Source organism: Gopherus evgoodei, chromosome 9 (assembly GCF_007399415.2).
Source record: "Gopherus evgoodei ecotype Sinaloan lineage chromosome 9, rGopEvg1_v1.p, whole genome shotgun sequence".
In the NCBI taxonomy this organism is placed as follows: Eukaryota; Metazoa; Chordata; order Testudines; family Testudinidae; genus Gopherus; species Gopherus evgoodei.
Genome location: NC_044330.1, coordinates 2851541 through 2875639, shown reverse-complemented (window position 1 = coordinate 2875639; position 24099 = coordinate 2851541). Strand labels below are relative to the sequence as shown.

General features: G+C 50.5%; 1 protein-coding gene across 1 annotated transcript in view; it reads right to left on the bottom strand.

The window, feature by feature from the left end:
- Positions 1-2051: 2051 nt before the first annotated feature.
- The window catches only part of MB21D2 (Mab-21 domain containing 2), an 80978-nt gene continuing 58930 nt past the window's right edge, over positions 2052-24099 (bottom strand). Inside the window, exon 2 of the mRNA XM_030576182.1 lies at positions 2052-4632. Coding sequence (XP_030432042.1) covers positions 3368-4632 — 1265 coding nt within the window. The 3' untranslated portion in view covers positions 2052-3367. The remainder of the gene's footprint in view (positions 4633-24099) is intronic.

Sequence of the window (24099 nt, the reverse complement as noted above, 5' to 3'; positions counted from 1 at the left end):
CTGCCGGCTACAGGTGGCACAGATGCTGCCGTGCGCCAGGGACACCGGGACAAGACAGAGAAACCCATTCACCACGGTCAGCCAAGCAAGCCTCAAGCCTTGCAGGCCTCAAGCATGAGAGCTGCAACACTGCAGCCTTTCACCAGGCTGGCTCTGCGCACCCAGGCTCTGTTCCTAACTCAAGGCATCAGAGATCGCCACAAAATAAGAGGGAGGGAAATATGCCCTTCTACGATTTCCATCGACTGGCGAGCCCCCCCTGCCAGCCAAATTTCCCAGGGGCAGAAGTAGATGCCTCGGCAAACGTGAACGATGGAAGGACAAAGTGGCAGCTCCTCCCGCTGTCATTGGCCAAACGCCCTGAGGAGCAAGAGGTTGGAACAGGAAGGTGGAGAGCACGGCCCGGGGGCAGGGACAGCCTCACTCAGCACCCGGGGGCTTCTGTTCTACCAGTGGCTCCCAACCCATTCCATACCAGGGCCCCGGCCCCGTTAGCACAATGGGCAGGGCAGTGACGATGCAGAGGCTGAGAGCCCCTGCTCTCAGCACCACCCCCCACCCCCTCTCCTGTTGGCATCCGGTCCCAGCCTCATCACCTCAGTCTCACTGAAGCCAAGTGGAAGTGCGCAGGGATGAGCAGAGAGGCAGCCGGTGTCTGAGGAGGAGGGAGCCCATCCCATCCAGTCCGACAATGGGTGCATCTTAGCGTAGCCAATCCAGAAGGGTGCTGAGCATCTTCGGTTGGCTCCCTCCAAAGGAACTCAGCAGTGCTCAGGATCAGGCCCCAAAAGTCAGCACACGGGGTGAAATCTCACAGGGGAAGAGTAGGTGGCTAGTCTGCCCACGTCAAACAGAAACTCTCTCCCGATATTCAGTGAAGGCAGAGTCACTCCCTTACACCTCTAGGGGCCAAATCTTCCAAGGTCTTTGGCCTCTAACAACACAGGCAAGTGCGCAGCGGAGGTTTCAAAAAACACCAAAGACAAGGTGCCCAACCCCCATGGAAATCAATGGAGTACAGCGAGATACCAATGGGAGTTGGGCACATCACCTGCTTAGCTGCTTTGGAAAACTCCATTCAGTGCTTAAATACTTCTGGGAAACTGGCCCAGTGTAGCTGTGCCAGGGGGCGGGGAGAGAGAAGTCAGTAACAACCAGCTGATTTTTACAGAGGCTCCAGCCTGCACTGATCTCTGCTTATGTCAGTCTGGGTCAAACCGAGATTGGGCCAAGTAGAAAAACTGAATCCAGCTTTTGACCCCCCCAAAAGTTAGGGTCCCAACTTCCCTAGGTCGGGGGGGACATCTCCAGACAGGATCCAGCTGTGGTACTGGGATCTGCACTTTGAGCACCCTTGCATCCATGCAAGTCAGATGTTCTCGAACCTGGGGGAGAGGGACAGGAGGGGGCTCCCTACTGATGAGCACTGTGGATCATTTTATTCCTATTGACTGCAAGTGTTGGGATCTACTAACGTTCATTTTTAATCCTATCAACCTGGCACCTTTGAAGCTAAATACTGGTATCTATCCAGCAGGGCTAACAGCTCCCATCAGGCAATTATCTAATGCAGGTTTCAGAAGGTTTTTGTTTGTTTTACCTGATGCAGGTATAGGGTAAAAATCTTCCAAAATGCCTACGTGACTTTGGAGCCTAAATCCATTTTCAGAAGTGACTTGGGCTTTTAACAGACAAAAGGTAAATTTTAAAGCAGGTATCTGCTGTGACTGGAAACTGGTCACTCATTCATGAGAGGGGGTCAAAAAGAGGGACATGTTTTTTGCAAACATTTTCACAAAAGCCTGGTCTGTTTTTGTGAAATGGTTTTCAAAACTTCTCAACCCCAGCTCTAATCACCACATTTTGAAGAGCACACAAAACTGATCCTGGAGGAGTTGTTCTGGTTTGATCAGCAAATTCAACTTGCTGATCTATATCACGGTTCCGGTTATGGTCTGGATGGACAGAAAACCTAGAGCCAGCCGCATGAGGACAGAGTGGACACATATTCAGTTCAAATTAGCCATCATTCCTGTATATTTTAACCGACTTTCTAAAAAGGGAGCAAGGTTTCTTTTGCAGAGCATCATGACTGTGTTACGAATGTAAGGTTGCAGTGGAACAGAATGTAAGTAACCCTGATGCACAGCAGGTCCAATTGTGAGCTCACTTCCCGAGTGCAAATCAGGAGAGGCACCACTGAAGTCAAAATGGAACAGAAACAAGTGAGAGGAGAAACAGGCCCAGGGTGTGTTTTATCTTAACAGCAATCAGGGTGTAAGACACTCTGCTCTTCTCTCCTGGTCTGGAGGATTCACTTTGCATATGACACCATTTAATCATATATTTTACAGTGACAACAAACACAAGTGACACGTGACAGTTTTTAAAGGAGAACCACACCAATGCAGGAGGCTTGTGTTCTTGAATGTAACAGGACTAATGACAAGCCAGAGGCCTCTTGAAAGGCCCAGTGGTAGGAGTGCCATTGAAGACAACAGAAGCTGAGGGTGCTCAGCACCTTGCAGAATAAGGCCTTAAGAATCGATGCCAATCATAAAAGAAACACAAACAGTGGTGCTGAGGTAATGGCAAAAGATTTCATTAGTGCAATTAAAATTTATAATGGTATGTTCTTTAATAGAGAATTTAAATAAGGCTTTGAATAATTACACACACTAAAACTAACATTCCATAACCTTATTCCGCAAGGAAAAAACGGCAGAAAACCCTCCGTGCCCGACAAGGTTCAATTACGAACAATTACATTCAAGAAGAGGTGGCTTCCAAAATACCCAAACAATGGATTGTTGCATCATCGGCTTTTTCAAGTCTCCTTGCTCCCTCAGTGTGAGAAAAGTGTGAAGAGCAGATACACAGTACATTCAGCATGGGGAGAGGTGGGGGGTTGGTCAACAAAAAATGCCAAGTAGTTTTTCCCAATATGAAATCTCACCCAATTTCTTTATGGTGCTGGAAGCTCATGGAAAGAACTGAATTTTTTTACGTAGAGGAAGGTGAATTCTCTCCTCTCCACCCAAACAAGTTGTGCAAAATAATGGAAGCTTTGAAAAAAATTAATGTGGGCATGTGTTTATGGCTCACGTTCTCCTTTTAAAGAACGACACACAAAACCAATGGGAGGTGGGTGAGAATCAAAGCAGCATATGAACTAGTAATATACTGTTTCAAAGTCTGCACTGTCCTGCAGAACCAGGAATTATAACGTGTTCATTTTGTTCTTGACAGATCCAATCTACACTGGATATGTAAGAAACAAGGGACTGTGTCACCAAAACACAACCTACACACTGTAAAGTCTTTTAAAAAATAAAGACAAAAACCAAATATAAATGTTGGCGAAAGCTCAGAAAAATTTATCGTCGATTCGGAAGTGGGGCCTCGTGACGTCGTCTGGGTTGATAAAGACAGAGATGGATTTCCCCGGGTTCTCCGTCACCAGCTGTTGCAGTTTTTTGGCTAATCGGTCATCAGGCTGGTTGGGGTCCCCTCCATCTGATTGCGGGGAGGGGATGCTACTAGTGCTGCCTCGCCTTTGGAGCTCCAATGTCAGCCGGTTAGCAGCTTTAACGTGCTCAATGGCAGTTCGGAGGTGCTCTGCAGGATCCGAGCGGACCGAGGACAGCTTCCGGGCATGCAGCATGACCGTCTCTTCGGACAGGTGCTCCAACATGTTGCACTGCGGGATGAAGTAATTGGGGCACATCTTATTGACCAAGCAATGTTGCAGATCATCAATGAGGCCCAGTAAGAAGTGGGCAGCATAATCCTCTTGAGCCAAGTAGTTGGCTGGTAGCCGGTCGCAAGCCCACAGCATCATGCTCCGCAGGTGATACGGACTAATGGCTTTAGGGCGGGAGAGTAGTTTGATGATGATCGCTTTGCAGGCCTGGTAGCCTTGCATGAGGCTGCTGGAAATGCACTTCTTCAGCTGTACTTCGCTCCTGGCGAATGACAGCCTCCACTCATTGTCCTTCTTGCCTTTGTAGGAACAGGCAGGCACTAAATAAAACCCACTAATGACTTCCTCCTCTGTGATCTTCCCATCCCAGAAGTGGTTCTCCATCAGCCAGCTCTGGGCCACTGCTGGCCACCCTTTGAAAGACACTACAGGGACAATATCATACAGCATGCGGCTGCTGCCCACTCCCAGGATGATGGATATGATAGTTCCATTCTTTTCCACCTTTTCTACTTTGGGCATCCCTCTCTGCGGCTTCTTCTGGATCTCGGACAGAACGATGCTAATGGAGTCATAGAACCAGTCCGCCACTTTCGTAGGAGAGAAGAAATAATTGGTAGCCCCGTTAATATGATCCACAATTGTGCAGCAGTCTTTCCATTTACTTATAGTCCCTTCGTCAAACAGCCGAAGACTGAGCCATGAATGGCACAGAGCCGAATGGCGCATGTCCAGCGTGACTGGCTGGTTTCGGTCGTGCAGTTTCAGCGCTGGCACCAGAAGGGTGAAGTCCATGTCGTAGTCTGTTCCTCGAGCGTAAACGTTTAATTCGTCGAGATCGAGATCCACCACACCTTCCCGGACCCCGCCTGAAAGGAGCAGGTACTCGTTGGCTACTGGGAGCTTTTGGTCCAGCTTCTGCACCATCCCTGCAAGAGAAGCCAGAGTCATTTCAGAAAGCGGGACAGATTTTTGGATTGCATGTTTAATTCACATTAAAAGATATCATGTGTCAAAGATGACATACAACCACCATGGAAATCCAGCACTGATCACACATTCTACAGGAGACATGAGTCTGAGATCTTGTCTAGAAGAGTTAGTGTAGCAAACTGGGGTGGAAATTTATAGCGCACCGGTCTGCCACACGCTAACTGGCCCTGTGGACCCTGCTACTATATACTAAAAGTTCCCCAGCATGCTTGGACAGCAGCAGGTCAGTGCACGCTAGTGAACTTTCAGTGCGTGATAGCAAGGTCCACATGGATGTTCAGTGCGTGGCAGACGACTGTGCTGTACACTGACAGGCCCGCTTGCCGCATGCTAACTCTCCACCCTGACAGCCCTTGGGCAGTGCGCCCCTGCCAAGGATAAAGCCAGCCCCTGCTCCCACCAAAGTCAACAGCAGGGTCTCTCCTGAATGCAGGGATATGTTGTCTAGTTAAAACAGACTGATTCTGAAGGTCGTACTTAGCAGTACTGGATGGAAAGAGCAAAGGGCTTTGACAAGACTCATAGACTCTATGACTGGAAGGGACCTCGAGAGGTCATCGAGTCCAGTCCCCTGCCCTCATGGCAGGACCAAATACTGTCTAGACCATCCCTAAGAGACATTTATCTAACCTACTCTTAAATATCTCCAGAGATGGAGATTCCACAACTTCCCTAGGCAATCTATTCCAGTGTTTAACTACCCTGACAGTTAGGAACTTTTTCCTAATGTCCAACCTAAACTTCTCTTTCTGCAGTTTAAGCCCATTGCTTCTTGTTCTATCATTAGAGGCTAAGGTGAACAAGTTTTCTCTCTCCTCCTGATGACACCCTTTTAGATACCTGAAAACTGCTATCATGTCCCCTCTCAGTCTTCTCTTTTCCAAACTAAACAAACCCAATTCCTTCAGCCTTCCTTCATAGGTCATTGTGATGCAGTAGGGACTGTCTGTGTGGGGAGTGGGAGAGCAGGGGAGGACTTTAGGGGATGGACGATGCCAGGGCCTGTAACCTGAGCTAGGTAAGGGAGGGGAAAGGTCAACACCTTTGCCCGGGAAGGGGACAAAGGAAGGGAGTGGCAGGAGGGAAGCAGTTTGAATTTGGGCTTGGGGCTGGATGGGCGGAATTCAGGGTATCCTAGCTAGGATCCAAGCACCCTGAAAGCCCAGAAGGACTCGGTGGAGGGGTCCTGACTGTGCCTGCAAGCCCTGCTGTAACCTGTGTTCATGTTGTCCAATAAACCTTCTGTTTTACTGGCTGGCTAAGAGTCAGTGTGAGTCCCAGGAAGAGGGGTGCAGGACCGGACTCCCCCACACTCCGTGACAAAAGTACCAAATGTATACCCAGCTGAATCAGGCCAATCCAGCCTAGCAAAGCTGGGAATATTAATGAGTAAGGATATGGTCAAAGTGAACCAAAGTCCTAGTATTCGAGAGACAACAGTGGAAGGCCGGGCATCAGGACTCTCAGTTTCTCTTCTTGGCTCTGGGAGCAGATTGTGGTTTCGAGATTACAGAAAGTGAAATAATGACACGGACCCTGTTTGAATCATCTTCAGGGACTGAACCCAGGACCTGCGGGTGCAAGAGCATGAGCCTCTACCACCTGCGATCAAAGCTCAGATTGCTCAACATTAAGGCGGGAGGAGTCATAACCTCTGTCTATGGCCTTGCTGCTAGAGGGTAACACGGAGTGGATTACGGAAGTACTTAGTTTTGGCATGTTCCCTCTGAAAGCTTGTTTGGCAAGTAGCTACTTGGCTTCAGAGACTGGATTCTTTCCCCAGTTCGGTCTGAGGTGACCTCACAGAAACTCTGTTTTCTTACCTATGAAATTAGCGAGTACTGCCCCAAGGTATGAAATCTTGGCTCCTTCTCAGGATTGTTAAACGTAAAAGTATTGAAACCAGCAGTCAGTGGAAGCTCTGGGACCAGAGCCCACAGTCACGGAGCTCGTCATTTAGCGCACCTTCCACTAGGCTACACTGTGTGCGCGAGAGAGATTATTTCTGTTAAAATAAATCACTGCCCTTTTAACAGCAGGAAACGTGATCTATTTTTATTCCCACCTCCTGCAAGGGAAAGAAGGCAGAGCATTACAAAAGGAAGAGAAGGAGGAGGGGCGAGTTTTACCTAACTTTTCTTTTTGGGATATATCCTCGAATGAACTGGGATGCTTCAAAGCACAAGACACACCATGTCCTGTACATTAAGAAGTAATGCAGAGAAACTCTCAACCCATTATGGTATTTCAATGTGAACTGATTTCATAGTAGCCGCTGTGAGTGCAGGGCTCTGCTTCCACCCAAGGAGATACTTCATGCAAATAAGCAGATTTACAGTTCCCTCTATAAAGAAACTGACCATGAAATAAAACACCCGTGTCTTTTCAGACATCCATTCATTTCCTGATCTTTCATCTAGTCCTGATGTCTTAGTTAAAGCAGCTATGGCTAGAGAGTAAGGAAAGCAAGCACCCACCAGTCTGAAAAAGGGAGGTAGGCTATGCTAATAAGACCAACCTGGTTTCATCAGCTTAAACCTTGTGACCTCCAGTGCAGCCCACGGAGTGCCCAGAATGCAGCACAAAAGCCATATTTCGGTTGCATGGGGCAGAGGAAGAGCCCCCCAGAAAGCATACAGCCCAGTCCCTTGTGTGCTCTGGTTGAGAATCAGAATATGCACTGCTTCTCTGGGCCAAGCTGGAGCTCCAGGGACTAGATCTGCCATGTTTCCATCTCTGCCAGGTTGGCAGGGAAAGTTGCTTTGCAGATCCTTAGTGGCCTGCTGGTGGAAGCAGCAGAAGGGACATACCACGCGAATGTGTACCCTGGGCCAAGCTCCCCCCTATCCAGTGTCACCCACTGCTCAGCCTGGACTATCTCCTCCAGGCAGCATGCACCTTGAGCTGCCATATCTCCTCTTCCCAGCAGACTTTCCACACACGCTGTGTCTTAAACCAGGAATTAACATTGCCCCTTATCAGATTGTTTCCCCCACCCCTGCCTGTTTTATAGCCTACTAGGATACAGGGCAAGCACTAGTCCACTGAACTCTGCAGCCCGAGTTGCTACAGAGCATATGGCCCAGAGCTGGTAAAGGATTGCTGTGAAAGCAGCAGCAGGGAACCTGGGACTGCAGGGAGGGAGGGAGCCGATCAGGAGGGAAGAGCTGAGACTTGCTAGAAGAAAACGAATGAGAGTTTATGGGAAGCGAGTGCCTGCAGCCTGCTGGCAGCCGTGTGCTGGAGTTCAACAAGAAAGCTGTGCTAACCAGCCATTATTCTTTGCTACTGTCCTTTCTCCAGTCACCTCTTGACTTCGTCATCAAATCTGACCTGAGGCGAAGCACAGAGCCACAGAACATCAGCTTAGCTGCACTACATGATAATTGTCCAGCTTCTGCCCGAGCCCTTGTGTAGCTTTGAAAGAAACAGCCCCATGGCGCATCCCAGAGCACCACTGCAGCTGGCTGCTCAGGTGTGGCCTAGGATTTGGGTGCACTCTATGGAGACTCACTGACCCTGGGACACTCCCAGAACCATTCATGAGGCAGCGCGAAGGCACTGCTGGCTCACACCGACAGCCATCACTCCTGAAGTCACACAAAGCAACATCTCAGCTGCTGTTTAAAACAAATACCCGTTTCTAGGCCACATTGTTGGGAAGAAAAGTGTGACCATGGGACCCAGGTGTGGAAGAGGCAGAGGTGCCTGCCTGAGTCTGCACAGAGCCCGGAACACTCTGAGCGAAGGATGGGTCTGCCTCATGCATCTCAATGGGGTGTTAACACCCAGGCCCAGGGACTGTGTGTGGCAAGTGGGGAAAAGTGCAGCGTGCCCAGAGCACCCAGCAGGTACAGCCCAGCCGCTGGAGTATGAACTGGGACAACTGCCTGCTGCCACCCCAGCCCCTTCAGGCAGCTGGGGTAGGAGGTGACCCCTGCAGATATCTATCCTTGCTGCCCCCAAGCGGAGGGGGTCCCTGCCCCTGCTCCTGGGGAAATAAAGGGGCACTGGGCTGCTGCCTCTTGTGCCTTGGATGAGAGGGGAGCTTCCCCTGTCCCCCACTGCCATGGTCTGGTACAGCCTAGTGCTTACAGCATGAAACTGGGAGTCAGACTCTTGGGTTCTCTGCCAGATCTGCCTGAGTGTAGCCTCAAGCTCGACACACAGCCTCTCCTTGCCTCACTCCCCACCATCTTTCATGTAAAACCATTTCACTTCCCCAGGCAATTCTCACACTCGGCTGCTGGAAGAAATGCCATGAAATTCTAATCAACAAAACATCAGCTCTGCCTACAGCTGTGTCCCGCCAGCCTTCCTGAGCGAGCTCGAATCCAGCAGGGCAGGTAACAACACGGAAGACAGGGCAGCACGGGCAGGTACCAGCTCGGCACAGACCCTAGGTACGTACTCTGCTTGCCAACTCGCTCTGAATTACCACTGGACAAGAAGCTGGATGTGAGTCAGCAGTGTGCCCTTGCTGCCAAGAAGACCAATGGCATATAGTAGAGCATTGCCAGCAGATCGAGCGAAGTGATTATCCACTGGTGAGGCCACACCTGGAGTACTGCATCCAGTTTTGGTCCCCCCCCACTGCAGAAGGGATGTGGACAAATTGGAGAGAGTCCAGTGGAGGCAACGAAAATGATTAGGGGGCTGGGGCACATGGCTTATGAGGAGAGGCTGTGGGAACTGTGATTGTTTAGTCTGCAGAAGAGAAGAGTGAGGGGGGATTTGATAGCAGCCTTCAACTACCTGAAGGGGGTTCCAAGGAGGATGGAGCTCCGCTGTTCTCAGTGGTGGCAGATGACAGAACAAGGAGTAATGGTCTCAAGCTGCAGTGGGGGAGGTTTACATTGGATATTAGGAAAAACTTTTTCCACTAGGAGGGTGGTGAAGCACTGGATTGGGTTCCCTAGGGAGGTGGTGGAATCTCCATCCTTAGAGGTTTTTAAGGCCTGGCTTGACAAAGCCCTGGCTGGGATGATTTAGTAGGGTTGGTCCTGCTTTCAGCAGGGCGTTGGGCTAGATACCTCCTGAGGTCCCTTCCAACCCTGATATTCTATGATTCTATGAAGCCTGTTCTGCACTGTCTTCACCACTACTGTTCCCCGCACTAGCTGGATTCAAGCTAGCTCAGGCAGGTCAGCCAGCGCACAGCTTTCATTACACAGGCATGTCCATGGTCATTTACAGGAGCGCAAGAGCTGGCGGTTTGCAGTTCTTTGTGAATCCTACATTAAACAGTAAACACTGGGGACTGTTCTCCCTGCTGCAGGAAGGAACATTCTGCAATGGAAAACCCACGGCAGCATTCTCCCACCGTCCCCTGGAGCAGCGGTTCTCAAATGAGAACCACAACAACGGAGGTGTGGAAACATGTCACAGGAGGCGCAAGCTGTGTGCTTATTTCCCCGCACCCCTCGTCTATCAGCCCTGGGTGGCTGGGGGTTGTGCAGAAGGGCCAGGTGCCCTCCTCTCTCCACTCCTCAATCCCTCTGAGGCTCTCCCCCATTCAGTCCCTCCACCTGCAGGCAGCAGGGCTCTGGCTGTCAGCCCTGGGGTGGAAGTTGCACAGAAGAAAGGGTGGCAATGGGGCGCTAAGTCTGCTGTGAAAAGTGATACTGACAGATAACACTTTTCAAATGGTCTCCCTTCTGTGCTGCCGCAGGCAGCCGCTGCTCACGGCCCTCCCTTCAGAGCCTTGGGGGCCCAGCCGGCAGCCGCCGCTTCGGGCCCTGCCTTCAGAGCCTTGGGGGCCCGGCCGGCAGCCGCCGCTTCGGGCCCTCCCTTCAGAGCCTTGGGAGCCCGGCCGGCAGCCGCCGCTTCGGGCCCTGCCTTCAGAGCCTTGGGGGCCCGGCCGGCAGCCGCCGCTTCGGGCCCTCCCTTCAGAGCCTTGGGAGCCCGGCCGGCAGCCGCCGCTTCGGGCCCTGCCTTCAGAGCCTTGGGGGCCTGGCCGGCAGCCGCCGCTTCGGGCCCTGCCTTCAGAGCCGGGGGCCCGGCCGGCAGCCACCGCTTCGGGCCCTGCCTTCAGAGCCTTGGGGGCCCGGCCGGCAGCCGCCGCTCTGGGCCCTGCCTTCAGAGCCTTGGGGGCCCGGCCGGCAGCCGCCGCTCTGGGCCCTCCCTTCAGAGCCTTGGGGGCCCGGCCGGCAGCCGCCGCTCTGGGCCCTCCCTTCAGAGCCGGGGGCCCGGCCGGCAGCCGCCGCTTCGGGCCCTGCCTTCAGAGCCGGGGGCCCGGCCGGCAGCCGCCGCTTCGGGCCCTGCCTTCAGAGCCGGGGGCCTGGCCGGCAGCCGCCGCTCGCGGCCCTGCCTTCCTGTACTTGAGGGGCAAGGGAGAGCGTAAACAACTACAGACACAAATAAGTGGGACTCGATGAAATACATTTGAGAACCACTTCCTTAGAGTGACTTGCACCTAATTCCAGGGGCTTCATTAAAGGAGGCTGATGTGTCTGCTTTAGTGCAAGCAATGTGCTCTCGGGGAAGGTGTGCACAGCTTCTTCCATTCCTGTTGCTAATTGTAAATCTGTTTGTGAGCAGTGCAAGTTCTCATTCTACTGAGCAAACAGAAGAGTGAGCTCTTTACAACAGTCTTTAGTTACAAAGCGCATGTTAGGGGCGTGCTGACAGAAGCACCCTGGCGGGGAGTAGGGGATCAGGATGGAGAGAATAAATCATGTGATGCCAATTTAGTCCAATATGGGAGGCAAGCCAAGCAAGCAATTCTTTGTGGATAGCTGTGCCGGAGCCCTATAGATTTTTCTCCTTTTAGCCATCTTTTGAGAGCAGGCTGCAGAACACGCAGCAGATAACTAGCACTCTTGTTTTAAAAGGCAAGCTTTTATCTCAGTGCTTTCTTTACAAGATCGGGAAGAAACTGGGACACTTCTTTCTTTTACCTGCATGCCTCTGTCAGAATCCCTATGTGAGCAGATCCCTCTGTACTCAGAGGCCTAATAGGGACAGGAAAAATGTAAATTAGACTCTGGGAGTCAGATTCTGATCACCAGCTCGTGGTGCAGGAACCACACTGCTCATCCAATGGAGTTACTCCAGATTTTCACCAGGGAAGCTGAGATCAGAATCTGGCCCTGAAAGCAAAGCACAGAAAGAGGATCACAACTTGAACTGAGGGATATCATGGTCTGAATAAGGACCATGAGTTGGGAGGGCAGGGGCCAAGCAGGTGAGAGGGGAGAATGGATAGAAAAGATATAATCAGCAAGTAGCTCGATGGTACTCTGTGTCAACGTTAGAAAGTACTGTAGATTTTACCTTGACATTTGTTTCCTTGACATTGGGCTGCCGTTTATTTAACCAGAACATGATTTCTCATAAACACTCAAGTTACCTTCTCAGTCATCATTGTTCCACTGATGGAAATGCACCTTCTACAACCTGCACGGGTCAGTACAAACCAAAAATGTGGTGGCGACAATTCTGTCTTAGGATACCTCTGTGACCCAGTTCAAAAGGCATCTTTTATTCAACAGGGCAGGAAACATGATTCTTCCACAAACAAAAAAACCCCAAACCCACACACCTTGAATTCCCCTGTCTGGAGCCAAAGAAAGCTAGGCTAAAACACTGACGTCTCTGACAAAATCTTTGTTGAATTTGATGGGACAAAAAGTGGCTTTTTACAGACAAGGCACTGGTAATCTCGCTCGGTCTCTTTTTTAGGGCATGTTTGACTGCCGCTGTCTTTCAAAGTGTGTGTCATTAAATGAATGTGCCCTTTGAAAGAGAGCTTGAGAGAACTTTTTTTTTTTATATTATTTTGGGAAACTATTTTTAAACCTCACGTCAAAAGACAGGTGTTGCTACCTTGTGGAAATTGTGTCATGTAATGCAAGGAGCATGAGCCAATAGGAAAGAAATAATGACTCGGAAAGAGTCAAGAGCCGGAGAGGCCAGCCATCCAATTCACCCACACGCACGCCCCAAAATAAAGCTGCAGCTCTAGGATTAGGACACAGAGCAGTTAGTGCAATTGAACTGATCTTTGACTGCACTAGTAAATATTTGGGCAGCATTTTCATTAAAAAAAGTCTGATAAGAAGTATTCACCCCAAATCACTGCACCCTCCAACTAATTGCTTTAAGCTACAGACGTTTGCCCCACAAGTTCCTACTTAACTGGTGCCCTGATACAGCATTTCTCTTTTTTGATTTTTCCTGCCTTTCAGCACTGCTGAGAGGTTGCATCCCAAATAAGCTCCACAAGTAATACCAGAACCCAGCCATGCCCCTGGTGGGCAAAGAGAGCCCAGTTCTGCCCTCACGTACACCCCTGGGGAGCTGCTTAGATGTGACCAAGGGGGAGGATTCAGCCCAGAAGGTTTTGCTTTGGAAGAGACTCAAGGAGTTTACTCTCTTCGGGCTCAGTCCTGCAAGGTGACTGTGCTCTTTGAAGAAGGTACTCAGCAGGATTGGGCCCCTTTGACTTGTATACAGGACTTCCAGGCCCTGCACTATTAGCAGCATCTCTGCTCTTCCCAACCCCTGGCCAGCTCCTTAGCCATGCGGCCTGACAGCTGCTGTGGCGTTAACTCGGCCCTGGTCTGCAGCTCATCTGTTCCCTGATGCAGCTTTTACCACGCACCAAGCCCCACCTAGTGGATAGTCTCTCCACCTTCCCCACCAAGCCAACGCCAAATCCGCCGGTTCAGTATGGGATACTGGTGAGAGATGCCCTCCTGTGGCATCATGCGGGACACTGAAACACAGGGCTGCTGCGGTTGTACCTGGGAAGAGACTGAAGTCTGACTTCAATGCCCTCAGTATTTCATGCAACGTAAACCCAGCGCAGGTTCCAAACTGACCGGTGGCTGCCAGGTATCCCTGCTGGCAGGTCCAGCAGCTTCCCAGTGATGGTCACAGCAATTCTTTACACACACAAGGAACAAACTCCACTCCCAGTCACGCCAAGGAGAGGGGCACGCAGTCCCGTTAGGTCAGACTTTGATCAGAGTACACACAGCACTCGGGGTTTCTCCAGGACGGTTTACTGCCCTTGGTACATATAGTTTGCTATTTGTGCCTCTAGGGACTAGAAGACAAATAGCTAAATGAATCCACAGAGCCCTGTTTGCAGACAGCTTCCATGGGCTATGCTCACAGAAACGCAGCCACACCCACTGTGCTCCCCTCCTTTAGGTCAGTGTGAAGCCAGGGGTGCAGCGAATGTGGGAGGCAGTGGGGCTTAGAGACCATGCCCCCAGCTGGGGCTCAGGAGACCCAGAGTCTATTCTTGGCTCTGCCACTGGCCTGCTGTGTGATCTCAGGCAAGTCACTTCAGTGTGCCTCAGTTTCTCTATCTGTAAAATGGGGATAGGGATACTGGACTCCCTCTGTATGACACTCTGAGATCTGCTGATGAAAACTTCTATATAAGAACTAGATATTGTTTTGCTGCTGCTGGGCCTGTACATGGATATCTAGCATGCATAATTTTTGTCTCCAGCGACCCAGCCATGACATTCCACTTCCGTACCCGAGTCTGGCGGTTGTTTATGGAGACTACTGTGACACTGCACCCATATTCTTCACAGTAATGTTATTACAATTATGGCATAATAAGCATAGATATGAGCAAGGAAGGAAGGGAGGGATCGCTCAGTGGTTTGAGCATTGGCCTGCTAAACCCAGTGTTGTGAGCTCAATCCTTGAGGGGCCATTTAGGGATCTGGGGTAAAATCAGTACTTGGTCCTGCTAGTGAAGGCAGGAGGCTGGACTCAATGACCTTTCAGGGTCCCTTCCAGCACTATGAGAGAGGTATATCTCCATATATTTTATTATTTTAAATTTTTTATATTGTACAAGACGGGTCATATGAGGTGTCATTGGAAAGTGACGATTTGCTGATTATGATTATCCTATTTCTATGCATGTATCACTTTCATATCTGCAGCTATAGATATTGATGAGGGATCTGTATTTCAAATGGGCTTAGTCTGGGTGTGTGCCTGGGGGTTGGGGATTATCTTGGCTGCAGCCTCTCTATTGTTGGCTCATGCAGTGGCTGGTCAGCTGGGGGTAACTGCAGCTGGGGGTGTCGCTGCCTGTGTGGACGCTGGAGGAAGTGTAGGGCCAGGAGAGGGGCTGCAGCTTGTCACCGCAGCCCAGTGTGAGAGGGAGCCCAGGCTGGTGAGTTAGAGGGCTCCGTGGTACCCTTGTTACAGATGGCACCCCACGGGGAACCCGCCACAACTCCTAGAAACATAGGCCTGCCACACCCACCACCGCTACATTCCTGTTCTGAAACAATCCTTCCCGGCTACTGGGCAACACAAGGAGCTGGGTCCTTCCCCTCTCCAATTCCCCCATAAACCACCGGGCAAGAATAACTTTTTGTCTACACTAGAAATGCGACAGCAGCTCAGCTGCAGTGCTCCAGTGTAGACCAGAAGTGGGCAAACTACGGCCCGCGGGACCATCCTGCCTGGCCCTTGAGTTCCTGGCTGGAGAAGCTATCCCCGGCCCCTCCCCCGCTGTCCTGCTCCCCCGCAGCCACGCCGCGAGGGCAGCGCTGTGGGCAGTGGGTCAGCGAGTTCCTGCCAAGCAGCACAGCGGCATATCTGGCTCCGGCCAGGCGGCGCGGCTGCCAGACACGCTGCTCTGAGCGGCATGGTAAGAGGTGCAGGGGGGTTGGATAAGGGGTGGGGGGCAGTCAAGGAACAGGGGGCGGTTGGATAGGACGGAGGTTCTGGGGGTGGTCAGGGGACGGGAGATGGTTGGATAGGCGTGGGAGTGCTGGGGGGCTGTCAGGGGGCGGGGATGTAGCTAGGGGTCAGAGCAGTCACGGGACTGGGAGCAAGGGGGTTGGATGGGGGTGGGGTCCCTGGGGCGGTTTGGGGTCTCGGGAGGGGGCAATCAGGGGACAAGGAGCCGGGGGAGTGGGATGAGTTGGGGGTTCTGAGGGGGGCAGTGAGGGGGTGGGAAGTGGGAGGGGGCTGATAGGGAGCGGGGACCAGGCTGTTTGGGGAGGCACAGCCTTCCCTACCCAGCCCTCCATACAGTTTTGCAAACCCAGTGTGGCCCTCGGGCCAAAAAGTTTGCCCACCCCTGGTGTAGACACTCACTACAGCAACGGAAGGAGTTTTTTTCCAGTCGCTGTTGTAAATCCACTTCCCCAAGACAATTCTACTCTCGCCCCAGCGCGTCTACACTGGGGTTTGGGTTGGCTTAACTACGTCGCTCAGGCATGTGGATTGTTCACATCCCAGAGCAAAGTACCGGGGTCAGCCTGACTTTCTAGTGTAGACCAGCCCTAAGACTTGCTATATCCTCCCCTTCTTCCCCCTCCCGCCCCATTTGTATATGGAACAAATCATCAACAGAGGGAGACCTGATCACATCCTTCGGTATTTAGTGTCCAACAACCCTGCAACAACTGCTCAAGAATGAAACCAGGAGCTCATAGGCAACCAAACCGTTCTCACTCCCTCCATTATCTTATGGTTAAGTCAATGGGGCTTTACACCATGGGACAGCTGAGAGCACATTGTATGTGATGACAATCCCAGTTTACCAGCCTCAGCCAGGAGAGGCCTCAAGAGCAGGAATGGCAAGGAAGGCTCCTTGTAACACGGGCAGGAGGGAGAGAGGTGCCCCCGTATTATTTCCTTCCACCAAAAATATCCTTCCTCCTCGTCTTCCTATCTGTGACATCTTGGACATTCCCAAGGCAGAATCTTTTACTACAAGAGATGACCTGGCGAGGATCCCTTTAATAGTCTCCATTGACCTTAATTTTAGAACCAGAATGCGTACCTAATATAGTGGAGGAATGTCCGGGATAATCGAATAGGCTTTGCCATCGGTACAGTCTCGGCGTTTAGTCATTTAGAAGGTCCAGTGGAAATGAACGTTGTCATGTCAGAGCAGTGGTTTTCAATCGGGGTTTCAGGGGGTCTGCCAAGCTGGACCAGCATCAGACTCACTTGAGGCTCAGGGCAGAAAGCTGAAGGCCAGGCCCCTGAGCCCTGCCACCCGGGGCTGAAGTCAAAGCCTGAGCAATGTAGTTTTGTGGGTGCTCCTGTCCTGTGGGGCCCCAGGCAATTGCCCTGTCTGCAACCTCCTAACACCAGCCCTGGCTTTTCTATGTAGAAACCCAGTCATTGTGCACAGGTGGGCCATGGAGTTTGCATAGCACCTGGGGGGGGGGGGGGGGGCTCAGAATGAAAAAGGTTGAGAATCCCTGTGTTAGAGGATTTGGCAGAAGGTGCTGGGTCAAGTCTATCACCAGCAGAGCAAGGGCGTCACGCTCATTAGCTCCATCTAGCTGCCCTCCAGGCACACGCCAGCTGCGGGGTTAACCTCTGCCCAAGGAGCAAGCACAATTAGAGAGTCAATATACAGAGAACGTAACTGCTGCAGCTCCAGCTACCTCCACCTCATTGACAGGCGCACTGTAACACAGCGTCAATATCGCTGAGCGTGTGGCACATCCAGAGGCTTAATACTTCCCCAATCTCAGGAGCTGTTACTGTAACATCCTGGTACTGGTCACATTCTGCTCTTCACAGGTTCTCTGTTTTCCACTGATCACCTCCCTTTCAATACTAGAACCAACTGGCTGGTCGCATGTGGCTGGAATTGCTCAGCTGCATGGCACAGGACCTGTGCTGCTGTCAGCTAGCGGGGATTCTCCACCCTACAACCAACCATCTTCCATTACGTTACATACAACCACAGCGTGCGGCATAGCAGGAAGCGGAGATACAAGGCAGCCGCAAGCTGGTTGCAATACACTGTAAGGTCTAATCTCTTCATTCTGATCTGTTCCAGAACAAAGCCTAGAACGGGCACAACACGCCATCCCGCTAGAAAACACCTATTGCCTTGGTGAGCTGGTGAGATACCAACTTCATTGGTGGAAAGATGAAAAATACCCACAGGATTCCAGGAATAGTTTTTCAATTCCTTTTAGTAGCCTGTTGGTTCCTACATTCCCTTTTGCATCCAGACCCCTCCTGCCCCCTCCAGTGGTAGTACTGATTGTGCAAAAAACACAGGTTTGGGACCAGAGCAGTGCAACCAATGAGAGAACCAGGAGATTCTGTTAAGTCTCTGCACTCCTGGATTCTTCTTGAAGAAGTTCTTTGGCCAGGAAATCCAGCTGCAGCCTGGCCAGATTGCCAGTGCATCTGAGTTTGGAGCCACCTGGTTACACTGTGGTCATGCTCTCTCCTCTCTCAGTATCTGGATACCTTGGAGTTCCCACGTGAAGCCAGGGAAGCACAGCAGGACAGGGATAATTTCTGACAAGCTCAGGACTGCCAAGCCAGCATATGTTCAAAAGAGTCAGGCCCCCAAAAGTCAGACAGACAATTGATTTAAACATCATGAGGGTTTCTTTGGGGGGGGGGAAAGGAGGTGTCTTTTCATTTGATTCTGGCTTTTGAACCTTTAATGTGCACTCGGATCACATTTCAAGCTTTTCTGTGCAAATATGAGGGCTAAAAAAATTTTTATTTATAAAAAAAAGGAAGTTGAGATTCTCATGCTGTCACTGACTCCAGAAGCTGGGGCTTCAAGAAAAAACATCAAATATTGTCAGATGGGCTGATGTCGTTTAATTTGTCTTAGCCACAAGACCATCTTTTTTCACTATACAGCATTGCTCCGAGACAGTCAATCCCAACAGAGTCTAGATTTAGGTTAATAACGAAACAAATGCAAACTCAAGTTTGCTCACAAGAAGCGTACAATGGGGAAGGCAGACGAAAAGGCTTAAGGTATCCGACAGATCTAGATCATCTTCGCAGGTAGAACCAAAATTAGGAACCTCAAAGAAATCAAACATTTTAGGTCTAGTTTTTATAGCTGTTTTCCTGGAAGTGCCCTTACGGAGGCTGTGTTTCTGCAGCACTCACCATCCCCAGCACAGAAGCTGTCCCGCAGGAGGGACACAGGTGTCGGCAGAACATTCTGCTGCATATACAGCCACGGGGATCGCAGACCTTCAGTGAAAGGAGAATACACCTCTGATTGTTAGGGGTGGGCGAAGAACTTCACCAGTCCCCTGTCAACAACTGGACCCCACGGCGAGGAAGACCACAGACCTCCCCAGTTCACTATTTCAGTCAACAGAACTGTGTATGCCAGAAGCAGAAGCACTAACGTGGCCACTTAAGGAGGGCACTGTATTAGAAAAATCCAAATGAGGAAGCACAAATTGTGTCCAGAATCCTGTTTATTCAATCATGGCAGCTTTGGGGAAGGGCTGAGAAGAGAACCAAGCCCTGGCTTTGTAGTGGATAGAAATAAAAGAGAAGTGCAGATAGGAGCTAGCAAACACAAGTCACGCATTGAGCACCCCGCTCTGCCTAGCTGAAGGGATCCTGCTGTGCCAGACAGCTGCTCCATGGGCTCCACATTCCTGCTCTGCACATACGCAGCGAGCGCTGGGGCACACCGCCGCAAAGCAGAGGCGTTCTCAACAGAACAGGTGCCTTCAGCACCCACAGCCCGGCCAGTACAGAGCTCTCGATGGCCAGCCTCGCCATTGGCAGGGCCAAAGCAGAAAGAGAGAGAAGAGAACCAGAGTGCACAATAAAACACTGCAGCCTGTTTATTTATCCATTCACAGGCTTTGCTATTCTGCTCATCAGTGTAATCATTAGTCACCGAAAACACTTCAATGGGCCTGTTCTCATAACACCCTGAGCAGCAGGGAAATACCATGGATGGGGAAATGAGACCCAGAGACCTTAAACGCCAAGAACAGAGACTAGAACCCATGTCTAAGTTTCACTCCAGTTCCGTAGCCACAAGGGTGCCCTGCTTTAGCCCTCTCCCCTCCCAAAAGGATCACAGGGAAGGGGGAGGGGTGACTTCAGAGGAACTGTTGGGGGGAGAGGTGGGGTCCAAAGCCCCTGGAATGGGTTCCCTCTGATGGGACGAAAGCGGGATCATATTGGCCTTCAGGGTACATCGCAAAGTGGAGAGCGAGAGAGCTCGTGCATGTGCACCCTCTATATTCCCTGTCCATCCAAGTACCCGACTTGGGAAGTTGTCAGTTATTTGGCCAGTCATTCCAGGCTGATGGGTCGTTTACAAGCATGCAACACATGGAGTTTCATAGACGGTTGCTGATCTCAGACCTGTTATCCAAACAGTTTAAAATCCAGGATTTAAGGAAGGGAAATATACCTGCCATTTCTTAATCTTCGCCCAGCCCTAACAATCAGCGGTATATTCTCCTTTCATTGAAGGTCTGCGATCCCTGTGGCACATGTGAAAGATACAGCAAGACAACAGCAGTTTCCTTACTGTGAAATTACCTCTTCTATCAGCAGATGGAGCAAATGCATTGGATTTTAATGTAGGCTGCAGAGAGCAGCGGATGGGGGGGGGGGGGGGGGAAGAGCTGAAAACAAGGGGGGTTAGGTTTTTCCTACTGCACTTCTGGGGAAGGAAGGAGAAATCTCTCTCTCACCGCCCACCCCTCTCCCCACCACAAAGGAATCACCCAGAACAAGTCAGAAGCCATGGCAAGGAAATCCAGGTGAAACACTAAAGCAGTATATTAGAATTACAAGAGCAGAATAACTGACGGACTGAACACGTGCCAAGGGAGGATGTGGCATCACAGTTACAGGGGCTGTTCAAGGCTAGGACAGATCCCCACCTATCGGAGATCTAAGGAGCATTTTAAATCAGTTCTGCTGCACCAAATCATGGCAGACGGAGCCGAGAAACACCTTCTGTGTCAGGTTATCACAGAGCCATTATGGGTTTTCTCCCAGCATGAGAGTGCCTTAGCTAGTACCATGATACCTGTGTGTGTGGCAGGGGAGGGGGCCACGAATAGGGTGATGAGAAGAGACAGGGGTGGCGAGGTGACGGACAGCATACCTAACTAGGCATCCTGTTTATTGCAAATGAGTTGAAGATCGTCCGTACGGAATAACTGTCATGGAAGGCTGGTATTTTGGCCAAACCACCTTTACAAGGCACTTTCTTTGTTGGTTTTATTTTAGTATTTAGTAGCCACTTTATGGTGTTTTATAGCATCATAAAATCCAAGCAGGGAACAGGCAATTGACACTGTTTATCAGATCTAGAGAACAGAACAGCCTTTGTTTATAGCAGCATTGTTAAGAATTTATTGCAACTGCATATTAATAAGTTATGAAAAGAAACTATCATCTTTACAGGGGCAATTGCAAGTGAAATTTGATCCAAAGTTAGGATACTGGTTGTTTAAGTAATAAAAGTCAAGCATTCACAAAAACCTAGGAGGAGAAATAGCTCCAAGGTTCAGTGGAAGCAAGTGATTTGAGTTATTTTAATATAGAAGTGACTGCAACCCAAACACTGAGAAAGTGAAATAGACCCACTAGTCACTTTCACTTCAGTCTGGTTGCATTTCACTCTTTTCAGACAACGTAAACAAACAGCTTTAATAAGGAGTTACAAAGGAGAGTTAACATTATTTCTGTTGAACTATACTGCAAGCTGTTACTTATCACAGAAGCTTGGATTATAAATCGGAGGAAAAATGCAGGGATTTTGGAGTTCACTGGTTCTAGATTGAGTTGATAAACTACAATTCAGGGAGGGGAGGGGCAGGGCTAAAACAAACATTGACAGTAAATGTGTGAATCCAATCTATAAAGCTTTCAATTACTTGGGAGATTCTGAAATAAAATTAATTAAAAGTGCATCTAATTTAATGAGGCATTTGGGAGCCAAGATTAGCATTTCAGTTAAAGAAATTATATTAAAGTCTTGCCAATCTGACTTGCGAGGAATTCAAAATGTAGAATCTCAGCTGTGAGCAAGGTGGCCTTGGTAGAGCAAGGCTACCCTGGGTTGGGTCCATGTGCCCATCTCCTTGCTCCCCATGGTAGTAGCCCTGTAGGAAAAGAAGAGAGGAGGCAGGTACCAGGGTATCTGTCTCTGGAACCCTCCCCTGACTTGGAGGTGGGGCAGAGGCAGTATTCTGTGGGCCACAGGGACCGTTGCATGGTCTGTTCTCAGGAGGATGGTCTGCATGTTGTGAGCAGGAGCCTGTGTGTTCAGATCAGCCATCAGGGGCTTTGTGCATCTTGAGTACGTGCACAAGTCCCTAGAACCAGGAGACTGACGTTCCACAGGGAAATCTGCAGGGGTGGAGAGCGCGTCTGGCCACAGCAAACCAGATGTTAACAGCGACATAACTGGCAGCCCTGCCGCAGGTGAAGCTGCTGGTGAGCTCAGTGGGGTCGTACAGGTCCGGGAGCAGGTTCTCAGGGTTTCTCAAGGTAGATTTAGGCCTCTAACAATTGTGCTAGGGACTAGACTCCTCATTTAAATCTTCGACTGTGGAGTTGCACCACACTCAGAAAGGGAAAAGGAGCCAGGTGCTTATTCTGTGGCCACAGGGCTAGGAATCCAGCCCTCAGCAGCACACAGCAGTGAGAGCTTGTGTAACATCCAGATCCAGGTCACAATGAAGAGGCAGATTGCTTAAAACACTAGAAGCAGGAAATGCAGGAGGCGGGCGGGAGGAAGAGAACACAGTTAACGTTACCAGGAAGCCCAGCAAGGAACGCTGGGAGAGGCGAGCCTTCGCCTGCCTGGGATGCTTGCTATGCTCAGCATTTAAAGTCGCCCCAGCTTTAGCATGCCCCAAGCCACCGCATTCCTGTATTAATGGCTTAGGCAATGGTCAACTTTGCATTTGTTACTACTTCTGCTTGACCGAGGTGACCTGAATCCACAGAGGCTGCACCACAAGCTTGGCGCTCTTAGCCGGCCTGCGAGCCGGATGAACACTGTGCATTTTCAGTCAGGAACCAGCATGCCACAGCTGGCTCCAGTCAAACACAGCATCACCTACCCACAGCGTTCAAACCTCAGGAGTGGGGCCTCCGAACGCCATGGGACCGGCTTCATTACCAAATTAAGACAAACAAGTTGGGTTCTTGCCATTTGTCTGCTGCTTTCTGAGCTCTTAGGATGCACCTGGATCACACTTCCAAGCTTTCCTCTGAAACCTTGAGGGCTGTAAACTTGCTCTCCCCCCCCTCCCGCCCCCCGTTTTCGGGGGAGGGGAGTGAAAACTCAGATTCTCACACAGACCCAGGACTCCAGGATCTGGAACTTTGAGGAAAACACCCAATATCATTAGAGATGGCAACAGTGTCAGGTGATGTCTTTTCACTCCGTACTAACACGTTGGAACCTCTAGAAACCTGTGCCAAAGTTCCCTCTGAATAAACCCAGCATGCAGTTACCTCCCGCGTGCACCACCACGTCCACACAGACAACCCTGCAGTACCCAGGACATAGCCAGTGCATTAGGCTGAAGATTCAACCCTTCCCGCTGCAGCAAATGTAAGCACAACTCGTTTCAGTAACTTCGGGGATCTCTTCTGCTTCTCTGAAGTAGGACTCTGATGCCATGGATATGTGCTCATGCGCACCCCCCTCATCTCACTGCACTTACTCACTTGCACAGTTAAATACCGTGTGAAGGTTTGCAGGATGGGATCTAGGCATGTGACAAGCCTGCACTGCATCACGCCCTTCTTCTCCCATCTGATCTTTATTCTCAGTAGTTTTTCGTAAGTAACATTCCACATTCCACTGTAACCCAGGCTCCCAGGGGCATGTGAAAAAGCTATTTGAAGCCTGAATTTAAGTGCAAGTGTTTATTTATAGACCAGATATATAGTTTACATTTCTTCTGCCTTCAGTACCGTAAACCCAGCATCAGCTCTGCATTCACTACTTACAAAACAAGCAGCTCTCTTTCCCTGTTATCACACACCTTTGATCTGCATGCATCTGAACCTCCTGAGTGAATGGGACCAAGCTCCGGAATCGCAAAGCACGTCAATGAGAGACGGTTCCAGAATCCTGGTGTGGAGCTGTGTTTTGTGCTCCCCAGTGCCCAGGTCCAGCAGCAGGTGCATTGTTTGTCCTGTTACAACAATGGCCATTTGGTGGGCCCGTTCCAGGCCAGGTTCTGAGTCAGGTCTTACAAAAGGCACACCTGTAACTAGAGAACCACCTTTGTCCTCCCCCTCCCCACCCCATCCACGTGGCTGTGCTCTGAAGCGTGCAGACTCCTGCACCGCTGAGCAGCAGAAATGCATCATTTCCACGGAGTTCAGGGCCCAACATCTCTTTCTTGGGCAGCAGGATTTGGCCCTAGGAGAGGGTATGCCTTCACCAATGAGCACATGCACTGACTACCTTTAACACACACAGCCTGTTGCCAACTCTCGTGAGTCTCAAGGTCTTTGGTGCTTTGCTCAAAGCCCCACCTCCTGGAGTCAGGTGATGATGTGCAAATCTCAGCTTCCATTTACCAGAAAACCATTTCGAGCCCTTTTGCTGGCAGAGAAACATTGAAAACATGACCTGAAAGCTCAGAGGGCAGGAAGGAAATAAAGAACGCCAG